This window comes from Notolabrus celidotus, chromosome 3 (genome assembly GCF_009762535.1).
Source record: "Notolabrus celidotus isolate fNotCel1 chromosome 3, fNotCel1.pri, whole genome shotgun sequence".
NCBI lineage: Eukaryota > Metazoa > Chordata > Actinopteri > Labriformes > Labridae > Notolabrus > Notolabrus celidotus.
The window spans coordinates 26157006-26172177 of record NC_048274.1 but is presented as its reverse complement, the minus strand read 5'-3'; the positions used below and the strand labels follow the sequence as shown (position 1 = coordinate 26172177).

The following is a 15172-nucleotide window of genomic DNA, read 5'->3' as shown; positions in this document are numbered from 1 at the left end:
GAACCAAATCAATCCAATGAATTGTACTACTGGTGTAAGAGAAATGATCAGAAAGAAGGAACTCCAGGCCAGAGCACACTCTGCCATGCGGTACTTCAGGGACTTTAACCTGGGGAAGGAAACAGCACAGTATTTAATAGGAAATTTGTTTTTCTTTTACTCACAGCAGACTGCAAGATTATGGACAACAAGCTTCTTAAAGTTTTAAACATTCACCTGAGGAAGATCAACGGATGAACCACTGCAATGTAACGGTCCACACAGATACAGCCCTGGAATAATGGCCTCCCAATCCAAGCCAGATACCATTGTAGCGACAGCAGGAGAGAGATGCCTTCACTGACAGGTTCAAAGATGTAAAAACAGTACAGTTGTGCCGGAAGTCCCAAACAGTAAAGTATCTCACAGACAGCCAGGCTCAAGAAATAGATTTCTAAAGCCAGCAGCTCTCTGTTTCCCCGACAAATGATCCAGATCACCCATGTATTTGTAGGAAGGCTCACCACAAAATTACAGAGCATGAAGACCGAGCGAATTAAAAGTCTGATGTCAAATTCATATGGCAGTGCAATTATACATCGTCTGAAGTCAGAGCTGTTGAAATCAGGGCCGTACACATGAATCATCATTTTCTTCTGGTTTCCTCAGGTTGCTGTAAAATATCCACAACAAATGTATCAGCAGCTGGAGGAACCTCACCTCTTTGAAGCCAAAAACTTGACCAATATTTGACAATTGTTCTTCTGTGGAAGCTCGTTCTTGTCTTTCTCCCTGAACACTAGTGGCAATATCTGAAATTTCAGCTTAACAATGCTTTCTCATGCAAAGAGCCTGATTTGAATAGGGACTGTTTGGGTGGAAAACACGACTCATTTGTCATCTCCCCATTGTGTCATCATATTGTCATGTCATATATCAAAATAAGGAGCAGTAACTGAAGAGAATGCTTTGATTAACACCTTTACCCCAGCGCTCTATATTTAAAAGTACTGTGTACTGCAGTTATTTCTGATTCTGTTTCTGATTTCCACATTAATTATTAACATTTTAAAGGCATGTTTTTGCTGTGTATAATTGTTGTCAGAGGAGCAAAGACACAAAAGGAGAAATGGGTCAGAACATGCACAAAAATGTTGTGATACAAGAAACTTTTTTTGTTCCACTGAGTAAGTGTGTTAGCTTATTGTTTTACAGTTTTTGAATGACACCTTAACCTGGGACATCAGAGCTTCCATTGAAATCATGGTGAAGTGCACTGAAAGCCTCCATTTGACTCTACTTATCTTTTCTATGACACATAAAACATTTCAACTTTGGAGGGGAAAAAAACTCTGGATCCCAGAGATACACCAATCAGCCATAACATTATGACAAGTGACAGGTGAAGTTAATAACACTGATTATCTCTTTTCAATGGAACCTGTCAGTGAGTGGATTTGCTAAGCAGCAAGTGCACATTTAGTCTGTGTAGTTGAGGTGTTGGAAGCAAGAAAAATTAGCAAGTGTAAAGATGTGAATGTGAGTGAAAAGGGCTAAAGACTACTGGGTCAAAGCATTTCCTACCAAAAGCGTTCAATGAAAGGAAAACCATTGAACTGGTGACAGGGTCTTGGGCAACCAAGCCTCATTGATACACTTGGGGAGCGAAGTCCGGCCTGTGTGGTCTGATCCAACAGAAGAGCTACTGGGGGCAGACTGCTAAAAAAGTTCATGCTGGTTCTGATATAAAGCTGTCAGAACACATTGCATCACAGTGAAGAAATAGCAGTGACAGCAAAAACAAAATTTTTTTTTAACTTTTCAGTTTATATTTTCAGAATATAGTTTTACAATCATAATAAAAATACTGTTATTAGGAAACTAGTCAAAATGTTATATGTAAATTGTGTCTAGATTATTAAAATGACCCTAAGGTTATGTTATTTTACTGCTTATACATGACTACTTTAAGTGTTGATAAGTAACCTTTTGATAGTATCACACAAACTCAGATGTAAACTGTATCAGATGAATGTTAGTGGCTATTTAATGTTATGTGTATTTATAAATTCTGACTGCTGATTTTTGTTTACCTCGACAGAGATTGCTCTATGCACACTACATTCGTGCTTACATAAAACTATGTGAGAAAAAGACTCCAGGATTGTTTCTATCAGCAGAGCTAGCTTCATTTATTAGGTCCAAAGTATAAAGCACACCAAAACAAACCCTCAAAAGTATCTGGACACACTCTTAATGCTCAAAAACATGAATGAATCTGGTCTCAGATTAACCGTTTCGGAAGGAACCGCCTCCAGTCCACAGTACAGACAAAAGCGTCTTCAGACAAACCGCACACATATTTGTTAACAGAACAGCAGAGAGGATCTATTTCATGCAGCAATCATGCTGTGCAATATAACCATCACACACTTTCTGCCAGAGCTCTAAGTAAACAGGTTGATTTGAACAGTGTTTGAAACATTTAGCTACAGGAAAACAAAGATTGAACAGAGTATGATGTTTTAGTGATAGTCTGAGAAGAACTGTCAGAATCAAACACATCAGGGTTTCCAGTTAACAGGCTGAGACAGGCTGACATGTATATGTTTAAACACACACAGAGTAGGTTTCTATTCCCTGTAGACAGCTTTACTCCAATGAATCAAAAGAACACATGTGCAGCTACCATGTTAGTGCCTCCTAGTGAATTATAGCCTTTTAATAAAACACTACTGTTTGTTACAAGAAAAACACTTAACAGATTGTTTACTTTTCTCAAACAGTTACAGCAGCTCAGTTTGTTCATCTTTTCTTTGGACTGTGTACATGTTTTAATTGAGGTTCCCTATATGTCACTCTGATTTCTGACTACTTTACTGAACCCTACCTTGAAAGGTTAACATTTCCAAGGATAGTTTAATACTGTGCAGCTTTTAGCCAACTATACTTCAGCTATTCTACAACACAGGACATCAAAAATCATATGATTGTAACTCTGGCTGAACGTTCTCCTGCTGTGTGGATGAATACCAAAATGAAGGTGTGGCAGCTGACTGGAGTCTATTTTTATCCAGATGATGTGGATGCAGAAATATATTCATTCAATGAAAACACAAACAGAATATTGATCTTCTTCTGTCAAATGAATGCCTCTTAAAATCTTGCATTTTTTCAAAAGGGACCTTTTATCACGTGCTTCATCAGAATGATGCAAAACTGTTTTCTATCCATTTTAAGCTACAAATATTAGTAACAGTGTAGCTTGTCAAAATATATGTCCATGTTCAGAGAAATACAGAGAACAAAATGTTGCCTTTGATTTCATTTCATTAGCAAGGATAACATTGAGGGACAACCTAAGCATTCTCCTGCTGTTCTGTACCGGTTGTGCTTTTCTGTCTTATAAGCAAAGTATTGAATGTACATTCACGCTAAAGGACTGACAAGTTCCTGTCCAAAGGAGTAAGAATATCTAAAAACAACCAAGAAAACTTGTGAGGAAAAGCTTTTTTTTTTTTTACTGTTGGAAACTTGCCAGTTGTTGATTTGCATATTAGTAAGTGACATGGAAAACCTGTGGTAATGCATCAGGAAGGGGAAAAACTCTAGATGACAGAAAACTGGATGCCGTGTTTGTTCAGGCGGTCGATCAGTGTGGTTTTTGCAAAAGCAGCTCCTGGAGTGTACACTCCGCCCCTAGAAATGGAAATAACAATTCAAATTATTAGAATCAATTGGTTTTAAACTAATTCTGTGAATAAACTGTGTTTAAAAAATGTGTCTTGTTAATTAGATGACACAAACCATTTAATCAAAGACTGCATAGATGAAATACTGCTGTGATGTAAGCTACATCTCAACAAGTCTGGTCCATCCTAAGTGATTAAAACTATTACAGGTAAACTGAGTCTCACATGTTAAAGATTTTTCTAAGCTGTTATTTAATTTCACCATATAAACGTCTGCTTTGAGTCTCTCATTAGAATAAACACATCAAACTACCATATGGTCTATCATCCATTATTAACAGCCCAGTTACCTTTGGAGCCCGTTTTACATGGACTGGTAGAATGGGTTCACCAAACTTATTTGAAATACTTGACATTGTGACTTTACACAGTTAGACTGGATACTGTCTGTGATTATGTAAGTAGTGCTATATTTGTATTCGAGTGTAAAGTAATTTCCAGATCAGGCAGTGGATTTGAGGTTTGATGACTCACGTCTTGGGCAAAGCTGTGGGTTCGTTGAGAATGGTCAGAGCAGCCTGCACCATGGCAATTGGCGTGGCCACATATCCACACTCTGAAAATGACAGAGATACAACTTAATAACCATAATGACATATGTGCTTAATAGGCTATAGTGGGTAACTTGGCTATGTTTACCTCTTTACTCATTTAAGACATACATCTAGCATGATTCACTATCACTGTTACAGTTGTAACTAATACAGAGCTTTTTGGCCACACGTATTATTACAACAACTTATAACATGCTCAGAAAAAAAGGATTCTTATTTTCCACTTACCTGGTCCCTGAACCAATGTGCGGATCTTGTTGTTGGGTTTTCCCTGGGAGGGATCCTGCCCCTCTGTGTATCCCTCTCCATAGAGAGCAAACTGGAATGATGAAGCCTCCATCTAACAACACACACAAACACACATGACCATACCTGTCAGAAACAGAGGCATCGTTCCTCCCTGATCTAAACAGATTTCATTTTGTAAAAAAATGACCAGAACTACAGGAGAATTAACTGAGGGAGGAACATTAACAGACTTTGAGGACAGATATGTTGTTTTTATGTAATTCAGAAATAGGAATGTTGTTTGGATTACTGAAAGGTTTGAGCATAACAACGCTCCTAAACACTCCTGCACAGTTGCCATTAACTTCCTTGTTGACTGTGTGGTGATGTTAGCACCAGTTTTAGTGAATTAGGTTTTATTTGCATTGTGGCAGGCTCTTTTGTCTTACTTGCATAGAAAGGGGCTGTTTTGCTTCCAGCTAATGTATAATGGCTCATAATATATTTGCAAACAACCCTAGCACAGTGACGCTCTTTGCTCTGCAGCAAAGTTTGTGGAGCACTTAATCCTATGTGCTTGTTTTGTAAATAAGATGATGTGTTTTTGGCTTATTTGCAGAGGTTTACTGGGCGCAAAAGCTGTGCAATCCTTTGTGAATCAGAGTGTATAAACTTGTAGATTCCCGTTCTGTCAGCACTTACCTGCTTCCTGCTTGGTCCTGCCTTTGAGAAGAGTCCAAAGGAGAAGAACTCTGGGTGCTGAAAAGTTGGGTACAAGTGGCAATCAGTGACATCTCTTGTTTGTGTCAATAAAATATTCAGTTGTGGCCAGCTGTGAGTTATAAATTGCATTATGTGTAAAAGTTTTTATGATGTTTTGTTTACCTTAATGAGTAGATTGCGTCCAAAACTGAACTTGACCAAGAACCAGAACATCATGCCAGCAAACATCAGCTTGAAAATGTTTCCAATTCCTCCTATTCCTGCATATGCTCCATACTGGACCTGAAGTGGACAAAAACAGACTATTTAATGCTTCAGAAGCAGAAGCAGTGAAATCAGTTCCTGTTGTGTTCATGGTTGTGCCATGAACACAGGAAAACAAATCAGTAAAATAAGTGTTCTTACAGAATGATTCAGTAACTTCACTCACTCAACAATCAAAGCCAGAAAGGACAGTTTGGGGTCATTTTCTTGATCACAATCTGACCAGTCATTAATTGGTTTATGAAAAGAGATATGAAGAACTGACCGGTGTGGCTTGGTGCTCCTCTGTCAGGAAGCGCTGACTTCTCCTCACAACAGAGGGGTCAGAGCCCATGAAGGGCACCGTGTACTGCTGGATCTCATTACTGAAGAACAATGTTCCCCTACAAATGCACAAAGAAATACATTTTCATGACCTTTGTGCTGTATCAGTGTAAACTGTAAGATGAAATTGTAGCTGTAAGACAAGATGAGGTCATTTAGAAACACTACATGGTCTGTCCACCAGAGAGCATTAATAAGTCTGCCGTCTTTGTGTCTAGTAACATCTTACTATGTCTAAGGTGTCCCATGAATACATTGTTTTGTATCCTTATATACACACAAGATAAAAAAAAAAGACTCATGGCCGGTGTATTTCTATGACACATTGTATAAATTCTGAAGCTACGCTTTTGTTATTACCCCAATATCATGGCTTCCTAGGCTGTGCAAACACATTCACACACACAAATGACGGGATAAAATCAAATCAGTCTAAGGGTATGGCATACAATGTCTAAAACTGTGTTTATACTCTGAGTGTTACCACGTAATAGTATTTAAAATGTATTTACTAAGTTTGTCAAACTGGCAGTCAGGAAAAGTTGATAATTGAATTTGAAAAAGCTGAAAGGTACTACTCCGTTATCTACCTGCGTCTGAGCTTAGAGCCAACAGTGGGGAGAGGTTTGTGATTGAACTTCCTCCTAAGACCTTGAAGCTTTGGACCATCTGCAAACCCATAGATGGCTGACTGCCATGTGCCATCATGGATACATCCACCCTGACAGAGGAATACACACACATACACGCACACACGCACACGCACACACACAAAAGGGGTAAATATGGAGGAAGCAGTGGCAGAGAGAATAGAGTGATAATCCAGAAGATATACAGAAAGTGTACTACATTGACTTATGGGTAATCTAGTTACATACATCAGGTCCAGCACCGACAGTTAGAAAGCTCTCCACTGCAGTTAGAGTACCTGTGGGTAAACACACACACACACACACGTATAAATATGAAAATGAATGCACATTAACAGTAACAGAAAGATTGCAAATGTATCATGACATTTAAGCATCAGAGGGGCTTTTGTTTTTCAAACTCCTGTGTGTGTATGTGTCACGTAGGTATGCATACCTCTGAACTGATCCCTGGTGTAGATGACTCCCATGTCTGCAGGTATGGAGTCAAATCCACAGCTTCCGATGATGTAGACACCCTTTTCTGCTGCCTCGCTGTTATAGTTCAACTGCATCCCCTCCAGAAACTACAAACAGTCAGACAATGATTCATTTAGTATTCTGAAATGAATTAAGTTTCACTAATTATTGAAAGTGTATTACTAATGAGAAAGAGGATAATCTTCTGTTAAAACTGCTGAGTGAGAGTTAGAAGTAACATAGTCTGACAGCCCCTGATTGTATGTTTATATGCTGATGGTTATATGTACTAAATTGCATATATGTTCTATTCTGAGTGTCAGAGGAAAATTTGAAGTTGGGGCTTTTGAGCCAAACATGGTGGTCAAAGTGGAGGGCAGCGACATTAGCAAGCACTTTTAAATGAAAGCATTCTCTGTGTCAGCTTTATTATTTTTGAAAAAAAGGAGGAGAAAAAAATAGTGCTCTGTAGATGTTATGATGTAGCAGCAGTAAGCACAGATTATACTGAACATACCTGAGGCTCTCCGCAGATGTCAATATGGTGGGCTCCATTCTCCACACAGGCTTTGACCACTGGCTCACCATAGAACCTGTACTATACACAGATCAACACACACAGATTAATTAGAGCCTTATTTTTAATTTGTCTTCAAGTTTCTGATTTGTCATGTGATTATTTATCAACATTACATCATATAATTCTTGTTATTTATCTAACGTGACTATCAGATAAATAACTTTTCAGGTCTTGCAATCTTCATGTAATTGACTCATTTTTATTTTGTTTACATTGGATTTGTTTACAAGATAATATCTAGTATTTATAGCCCTGCTTTTAACAAATTCATACATATGTGCTTCTAATTGTCCATTTTCTTTCTGCTTCAACTGTCTGCTAAGTTTTAACTATGAGAAAAGTGAAAGCATTGGCTACTGTAGTGACACAGTTTGGCTTGAAACAAGAACCTATGTGATGATGCACAGGACGCGGGGAAACCTTCTTTCAATTCAGACTTTACCACAATCAGAGTTATTGTTTGCAAGTCAGTAGCCTTCTGTGTGCAAATAAAGGCTGTTCTGTGTGTGAGGGAGAGAAAGGGAAAAGACAGAGGGAGATAGACAGAACAACAGGGCAGAGTTGTGCTACACTGATGCAAAAGGGAGATGAGATGATGTACAGCACAAGTTCGTTTTTTTTGTTATTATCTCCATCCAAGATAAATATATAAAATAGAAAAAGACAGCACACATATCCATGAAGTCTACTTACAGGCCCCACACAGTTGAGGACAATTACAGCCTGCTTGCACATGGCTGCCAGAGAGTCGGGTTCTCCTACATCTGCCACGATAACGTCCACCTCTGTCCTCAGCTCTGGTTTACCTGCACAGACATACACAGGGTTATGTGCTAGGGTTTGTTTCTAAAGCACTTTTTTGTGAAAATTTTCTTCGACATAAGTCTTCATGGCAAAAATACATTAAGTAAAGGGCCAAAACACCAAACTGCAAGGAAACACAAAACTTCTGTTGGAAGGAAATACATATTGCTGTGTAAAAATGCCAGAGATACTGCAGTTTGTTCACTGACTATCTAACATATCAGGCTTTGTGTGTTGCTCTCTTGGCTGGGGGCTGTAGAGTGTGCAGGTATGTTCCATCAGCTGTTGTACACTCCCTGAAGAAGAAGCCAAAGAGCAGGGGACCAAATAATAACTATGTAATCCTCTGGAAAAACAACATCACTATCATAGCTGCCAAATAGCTCTCTAGCTTTGATCAAGTGAGGGACTCTGTTTTCTAAATTTAGAGAGTTGCATGGATTGCATGGAAAATCACCAGCGTAACAAATACATTTAGTAAACATTCAAAATCAACAACATTCAGTTGAATTTTTCTTCAGTATTGTTAATGGAGGTGAAATGACTGGATGTTGAATAAAAAAACATAACAAGTGTATTAAAATTGCTTTAATAATTGATACATACTTTCACTCTTTTATCTAAATGCACAAAAGTGTGATAATTACAATTTCTCCTCAGAATAAAGTAACATGTTTTAGAGGACTGAGGAAAGAACATCTGACATATAAAGAGGCCACCACTTAATCTGGCTAGTGTTGAAAAACTTGTTTCTGCTTTTAAAAGGAATTATAGTATTATTAGCATTTCTTGTATCCATAGTTTTCATCTGTAGAGAAATCAAGAAAATATTATAGAGTTAAAACCAAGTTCATGATAACATCATATGCTTCACCAAGCATACTTTGACTGATTAAACATTATACCAAGTTAAATATTAAGCAAAAAATGTTAGCCGTGGGCAGCTTGTAGTTTCATTTTCAGTTACGGTTTCATATGCAAAGAGTTTCCAGAAATGCTCTATAAACACTTTAAAGTTAACCTGATCTGGTTGGTTAGCTGTAAAAAAAATTATAAAAAAAAGTAATAATTTAGACATGCATTCAAGTTATTACATTGACTGAATAATTATAACATACGCTGATGATTGCATCATTAGTTGCACTTTCAGAATAGCAAGAAAATACAAATAAGAATACATGATGGCATTGATAACTCTGTTGCAACCTCTCTTGTACTTTGGAGTGGACAACGCTTAGGGTCAAAGTCGTACTTAGTATCTGCCTTAATGAGACAGTTGCATGCCGTTGTCCTGTTCATGACAATGCATTCCGTGTAAATCAGATTAAAAGCACAACTCACTAATTGCAATATCCAATTTCCTGCGACAACACTTTATGAACAAATTATGCAAAGATGCTATGTGTTGCATTGTTCTCAGTTTAAGAAACAATATGCTTTGATATGCATAACAAATGCGTAAGTTCTGATACATACTTAGGACTCCAGCTGCCTGCTCCAGAACTTTTTCCAGCTTCTGTTTGCTCCTGCCGGCCACGGCCCATTTCAGAGTCCCTCTCGGACCCTCGGACACAGTCCGGGCTACCTCTTCCACCACAAACTGTCCCGTGAAGCCAGAAGCTCCGAAAATAACCAGGTGGTACGGCCTACTAGAAGAAGTCTCAACGCGAGCCATATTGACAGCAAACCGAGTGCAGGAGATTACAGCCACACCTTCACCTCTCTCTCAGACTGACAGGGATGAGCCAGGACTGCGTGCAGTTTTGACAGTGCTTCTTTGTCCACTTCCGTAGCAACAAATGCTAATATGCTAGTATATATATTTACAATGCTGTTGTTGAGCAGCCGTATCAGTAATACTTAGCGCTGTTTAAAGAACATATTTCGAGCTTTTGTTGTGTTTTACGTAGCCGTGTTTTCTGTCAAAATTAATTTACTTTTCAAGCGTTAACTGATATTAGCGTGACAACTTCCGTGAGTTTCTGATTGGGCCTCGCAGTAGTCATGTGACAATGACGTCAATGACATGCGCCTGTAACACCACGAGAGTTGCGAAAACAATCTGCGGGTGGTCGGGACACTGAAGTCTCAATGTCATGGAGCTTTACCAGCGTGTCGACAGAGGAAGACCACATTTAAATGACTGATGCACTTACATCTTATTATATAGGACATTCTGCAATAAGGTATGTCCGTGTTTCTTTCAGATAAATGATATTAACTGCACTTCAGTTGTTACATGACGCTAGCATTTGGCTAGACAGGCGGCTAACGCAGTTGATATTCTCAGTTTGATGAAACCGTTCTCGCCACGCAACGCATATAATGTTCTTGTTTGCCTTTTTGGAGATCTGATGCAACATAGTCTTTGAACTCACTTGGCAAAGGACAGCAAGTACCTCCCCAGTGAGGCCAACAGGGCTAAGCCGTCAAAGTTTACATCCCCACGTGCAGGAGAACATACTGTTCTCCACTTTGGTCCACAGCTGTTCAAGAGATTACCACTAACTTAATGATGTTGACCATTTAAAGCTTGTGTGTTATTGTGTTCAGTGTGCTAACCTTTTTAAAACTAGGGTTGTTATCCGCCACAGCAGTTTTATCTATTTGTTCTCTGACATTAAGCTATCCAAATTGGATGTATGCATTAATACATGGATGGGTGTATTCATTTGGTAGTGTTAATGTGAATTAATTGTATGTAAAATCCCTTGTCCCTTTTCTCTCCATCCTCTCTAGGCAGTGACCTCTAGGAGGGGTCCCGATAACCTCCTACCCCTATCCCCACCCCCATACCCCGTCCTAGGTCCACCATGTCTCACCAGATTTGTAAAGCAGTGGAGTTGCTGATGCGCTCTGCTTGCTGCCAGACCATCAGAGGTAGAACCTGTCGGCACAAAACAGTGTTGGCTTCGTTGGGTCCTTCTGGCCGCTGTGTTCCTGGGGTTCCTGTGCTTCATAAACGGGCCTACAGCTTGGACTCGCTCTCTTCAGGTCCTGGTCGGCCCTCACTTGGTCCATGCTCTCAACAGCCCCGTGCAGAGAGAACGTCACCCCCCTCAGCTCTCGCACACAGGAACCTGTCTGCTGTGGCACTACAGGTATGCACTTACCTTTGGCTTCATTGAAGTCCTCTGAGGCCTGGTGATGTTTTAAATGAGAGGGGCCAGTCAAAACAGCCCAGTTCTACATCTCTTTAGCACCTTATCCCTGCAACTCAATGGGGGTCAGGAAGGTTTTTGCCGTCTTTTACAGAGATAACATCACTGCTCTGATAATAGTTTTCTTTACTTGCTTTTGTCTTGTACCCCCCCCCCCCATTATAATACATTGGTTTTCTTAGATGTTGAACCCAGCAGGCTAGATATTGGCTAACAGATTGACTCTTTTTGTTATGTCTTTATCCTAGAAGTATCATTTTTTTGCATTCTGATACTGACGGCCTCTCCGGTTCTCCAATCTAAAATTTAGATTTATGCTACATCCATTGTATGTTTATGCTTACAAAGATGTATCAAGTTTTTCATCACCACTTTGTGTATGGAGGAAATACACTCATTGATTTAAATGTGTGGAAGAACACTATCCAGTAAAAATGCTTTCTTTTTTCATCTGTGGTAGATTATTTGTGCACCCTACTAACTCCATATGTTTCAACAGGGCCAATGCCGTCCTTTGTGCAGATATGACTTCCTGGACCTTGGCGATGTCGAGGAAAACATACGCCGTGCTCAATCCTGTAAAACAATAAGACGGTTCCTTTTAGACCCTGAACTAGCCAAACTGGTGGCCCAGCATCTGGAGCCTGAAGATACTAAATCTTTAATCTTTGAATGTAACCCAGGTATGAATCTAAACAGTGTTAAAGTCAGAGAGAACCATAGAGTCCACCTCCTGAATGTGTGTTTTGTGTCTTGAATGTTATTTTGCCAACTAAACAATATATTTTTTGCCTGGGGAGTGATAGCAAATATTTGCACACAGTGTATTATTCTTGTCAAACAACATATTTCTGTAAACTTTTTTGTTTTTGTGTGTGTGTTTTTTAAGGTCCTGGGGTGTTGACTAGGACACTGCTAAATTCTGGAGCTCAGAGAGTTGTGGCACTTGAAGGGGATAAATCCTTCATACAAGATCTTCGGGTAATACAAATGAGATTAACTCATTATCTGTACTAAAATTCAATTTTCAAATGTTCTTCTCCACTTCTGTAGCACTTTGTTAAAAAGTCAATGTTTTCATGTTGTAGGATTTGGAAGGTCGTCTTGATGGTCAAATGGAGGTGGTTCACTGTGACTACTTTAAACTGGATCCCATCGGAAGCGGGAGTGTTAAACCCCCTGCCATGTTCAGTGACAAACTGTTCACTGACCTGGGAATATCAGAAACCAGCTGGACAGACGGTGAGGGCAAAACATGCTCGAATACATAAGCAGTGCATCAAACTGAAGACACTGCTACAGTGCAAACTTTATATATAAATATTAAGTCTTAGGCTTGAGTAACTATTTTGAAAAAATAAAATTACAGCAACACACAGTTTGTATGTAGCTTTACACTTGAACACAACCTTTCTGAATAAACAGTGTATTGTACAGTGCACCTTCCCTTTTGAATGTGTTTTTTTCTAACTCTGATATTGATTTCTTCTTAGACATCCCAGTGAAGGTGGTGGGCATGCTGCCACAGCGTAATGAGCGTGGTTTGCTACTGAAGATGGTCTACGCTTTGTTTGAAAGACTGTCTGTCTACAGATACGGAAGAATAGAGCTCAACCTCTTCATAAGCGAGAGGGAATATCTGGTAAATGAGTGATATTTCCTTATTTATATATATGATTTATATTTAATTTGATCCTTGTATTTGTGAACTGTGTACACTGATCACATAGTGACCTGTTTTTTTTTTTGTATTCATGTGAATAAGCGAATGAAAATGGATGGATGGATGTGGATAATTCAGAATAGCTCAGTTCTTTTCTTTTTAAAGTTACTGATGAACCTGTCAGGTCAGTGGTGATCTTCTCTAAATAGGTATTCTGATCATTTCTCCTTCAGAAACTGGTGTCACGCCCAGGACAAATGATGCACTACAGAGCCTTCAGTGTCCTCTGGCAGATGGCATGTGAAATTGAACTGCTGCACAAGGTACAGTATGATGGAGGGTGGCAAAGACATTTGATGTTATTGTAAAAGTAATAAACCATTATGGTTGACATTCAAACAGTTCACAGTGACTACAGAGAAATAAATACATTATACAGTAAAACATAAAACGAATGTTTTATGATACTTTCTTGGAACAAATTCCTGGTATATACAACATGCTAAAAATCAACATAATGTGGGTAAACTTTATGGAATGAGCCTTGAAGTTGTCAAGCTCACCATCTCTGTCTGTGCAGGAACCCTGGGAGTCATTTGTGATGTCTTCAAAGAAGAGTTCGCCTGCACTTAAGGGCATGGTAAGGAAGAAAGCAACAACAATTGAGTTGGTATCATCTGTTTGGCACCCACCTTCATTTTCTTGTTCTGTCTCTCTCAGCTTCCCAACGAGCACCTGTGCCTGGTACGCCTGCGTCCACGGGCTGATCTGTTCTCTGCAGGCCTCAGTCCTGCTAATGCTTCAACTCTGCTCATGATGGTCAAACAGTGTCTGGCTAAGAGGAAGGTCAAACTCATTGACAGACTCAAGTAAGCATCGCTGCATCAAAAACCTGCTCTTAGTTGAAGGATTAAAGGTTCACCAAGTGCATCCATATTTTATTACTATACAGTAGGTTTTCCAAGTAGACGTGTCTTTAGACCATCTTTTCTTGTGACTTATTTGACCTTTTCTTTTTTTCCCCCAGTCTCTGGTCACCAGATAGTGGGAGTAAGCTGTTGTCTGAGATGCGCCTGCCAGAGGACATACTGACAGGCCACGTTTATCCAGAGGAGTATCTTCGACTGTTCCAGTTGATGGACAAGAGTCAGGAGTTCACGCAGAGCTGGCTCTATGAAGAGATTCTGGAGAACACACAGAGAGAGGGCTGGGGATAAACTACTTGTGTATTGGTCATTTGTATAGTTTCTTAGAAATGCAATAAAATGAAAACAAAAACGTACTATATAATGCTAATTTAATATAAATAATATGTAATGTGTGCTGTAATGAAATGGGCACACAGAACATATATTCAAACGCAGAATAACGACTGCATCAATACTGTTGTTAAGAAAACATTCTTGAACTCATGAAATGTTTGTGACTTACTGTGCTAACAGAATATGCACAGATTACAGGGAACTGTTGTCCTGGACTTGGATTCCCATGAGTTAAAATATAGGATAAAAACTTAAGAGTCACATTTTTTTCTGCCCTCTATCGATTTCAAATAGTTGCAGAATAAATGTCCTGTGATAAATGAAAATATCAGCAGTGTTTCCTGAGAGGGCTCAAAAATCTTCATGGATGTACCAGGTCATTTAATGGTATAACAATAAAGCTGCTGAAACTTTGAAGCAACTGCAGTTTTTTTTAATGGTTATGTTATGTTGTGGTTAAGTTTTACTGAAGAAGACCCAGCATGTTTAATGTATTGCATAATTTCCCTAACCAACATCAGTGAAGGAAGGAGTGGAATGTTTTTACAGCAAATATTCATGGTTTGTATATTTTTGTAAACGTGTTGCAGGTGAATAAGCTTGGCTGTGTAAGCTGTGTCTTCATACAATTTTGAACTGTAATTAAATCAGAGAAATGTTATACAGTGTGTGGGGTGAAATATTTCCAGCCCTGATTAAATGCTCACATCAAAAATGTTCTCATCTAGATGGGTTCTGGGGTTTTGACCTGACCTTAATCTATTTATTT

At 39.1% G+C, this 15172-nt stretch overlaps 2 protein-coding genes across 2 annotated transcripts; one reads left to right on the top strand and one right to left on the bottom strand.

Moving 5' to 3' along the window:
* Positions 1 to 2143: 2143 nt before the first annotated feature.
* On the bottom strand, positions 2144 to 10291 carry LOC117810023 (saccharopine dehydrogenase-like oxidoreductase). The gene is made up of 12 exons (XM_034679561.1): positions 9794 to 10291; positions 8207 to 8319; positions 7451 to 7531; positions 6911 to 7040; positions 6703 to 6752; positions 6415 to 6545; positions 5766 to 5883; positions 5399 to 5518; positions 5216 to 5272; positions 4514 to 4625; positions 4206 to 4287; positions 2144 to 3678 (listed from the first exon to the last, which is right to left on the bottom strand). Exons 1-12 carry the CDS (start codon positions 9990 to 9992, stop codon positions 3588 to 3590), a joined length of 1284 nt encoding a protein of 427 aa, XP_034535452.1. The 5' UTR covers positions 9993 to 10291; the 3' UTR covers positions 2144 to 3587.
* A 15-nt stretch (positions 10292 to 10306) lies between these two features.
* Positions 10307 to 15064, top strand: tfb2m (transcription factor B2, mitochondrial). The gene is made up of 10 exons (XM_034679560.1): positions 10307 to 10503; positions 11057 to 11418; positions 11978 to 12161; positions 12368 to 12459; positions 12567 to 12720; positions 12972 to 13120; positions 13375 to 13464; positions 13722 to 13781; positions 13862 to 14010; positions 14169 to 15064. The coding sequence occupies exons 2-10, from the start codon at positions 11131 to 11133 to the stop codon at positions 14356 to 14358; spliced, it is 1356 nt and encodes a 451-aa protein (XP_034535451.1). The 5' UTR covers positions 10307 to 10503; positions 11057 to 11130; the 3' UTR covers positions 14359 to 15064.
* The last annotated feature ends 108 nt before the right edge of the window (positions 15065 to 15172 follow it).

What these genes read in the sequence shown, in the direction of transcription:
- LOC117810023 (XM_034679561.1), bottom strand. Translation starts at nt 9,992, where the DNA reads ATGGCTCGCGTTGAGACTTCTTCTAGTAGGCCGTACCACCTGGTTATT. An exon ending in CACCAGGGATCAGTTCAGAG is followed by an intron (nt 6,753 to 6,910) that starts GTATGCATACCT and finishes GTTTACCCACAG; the next exon opens with GTACTCTAACTGCAGTGGAG. An exon ending in CACATTGGTTCAGGGACCAG is followed by an intron (nt 4,288 to 4,513) that starts GTAAGTGGAAAA and finishes TGTCATTTTCAG; the next exon opens with AGTGTGGATATGTGGCCACG.
- tfb2m (XM_034679560.1), top strand. Translation starts at nt 11,131, where the DNA reads ATGTCTCACCAGATTTGTAAAGCAGTGGAGTTGCTGATGCGCTCTGCT. An exon ending in TAAGCGAGAGGGAATATCTG is followed by an intron (nt 13,121 to 13,374) that starts GTAAATGAGTGA and finishes TTTCTCCTTCAG; the next exon opens with AAACTGGTGTCACGCCCAGG. An exon ending in AAACTCATTGACAGACTCAA is followed by an intron (nt 14,011 to 14,168) that starts GTAAGCATCGCT and finishes TTTTTCCCCCAG; the next exon opens with TCTCTGGTCACCAGATAGTG.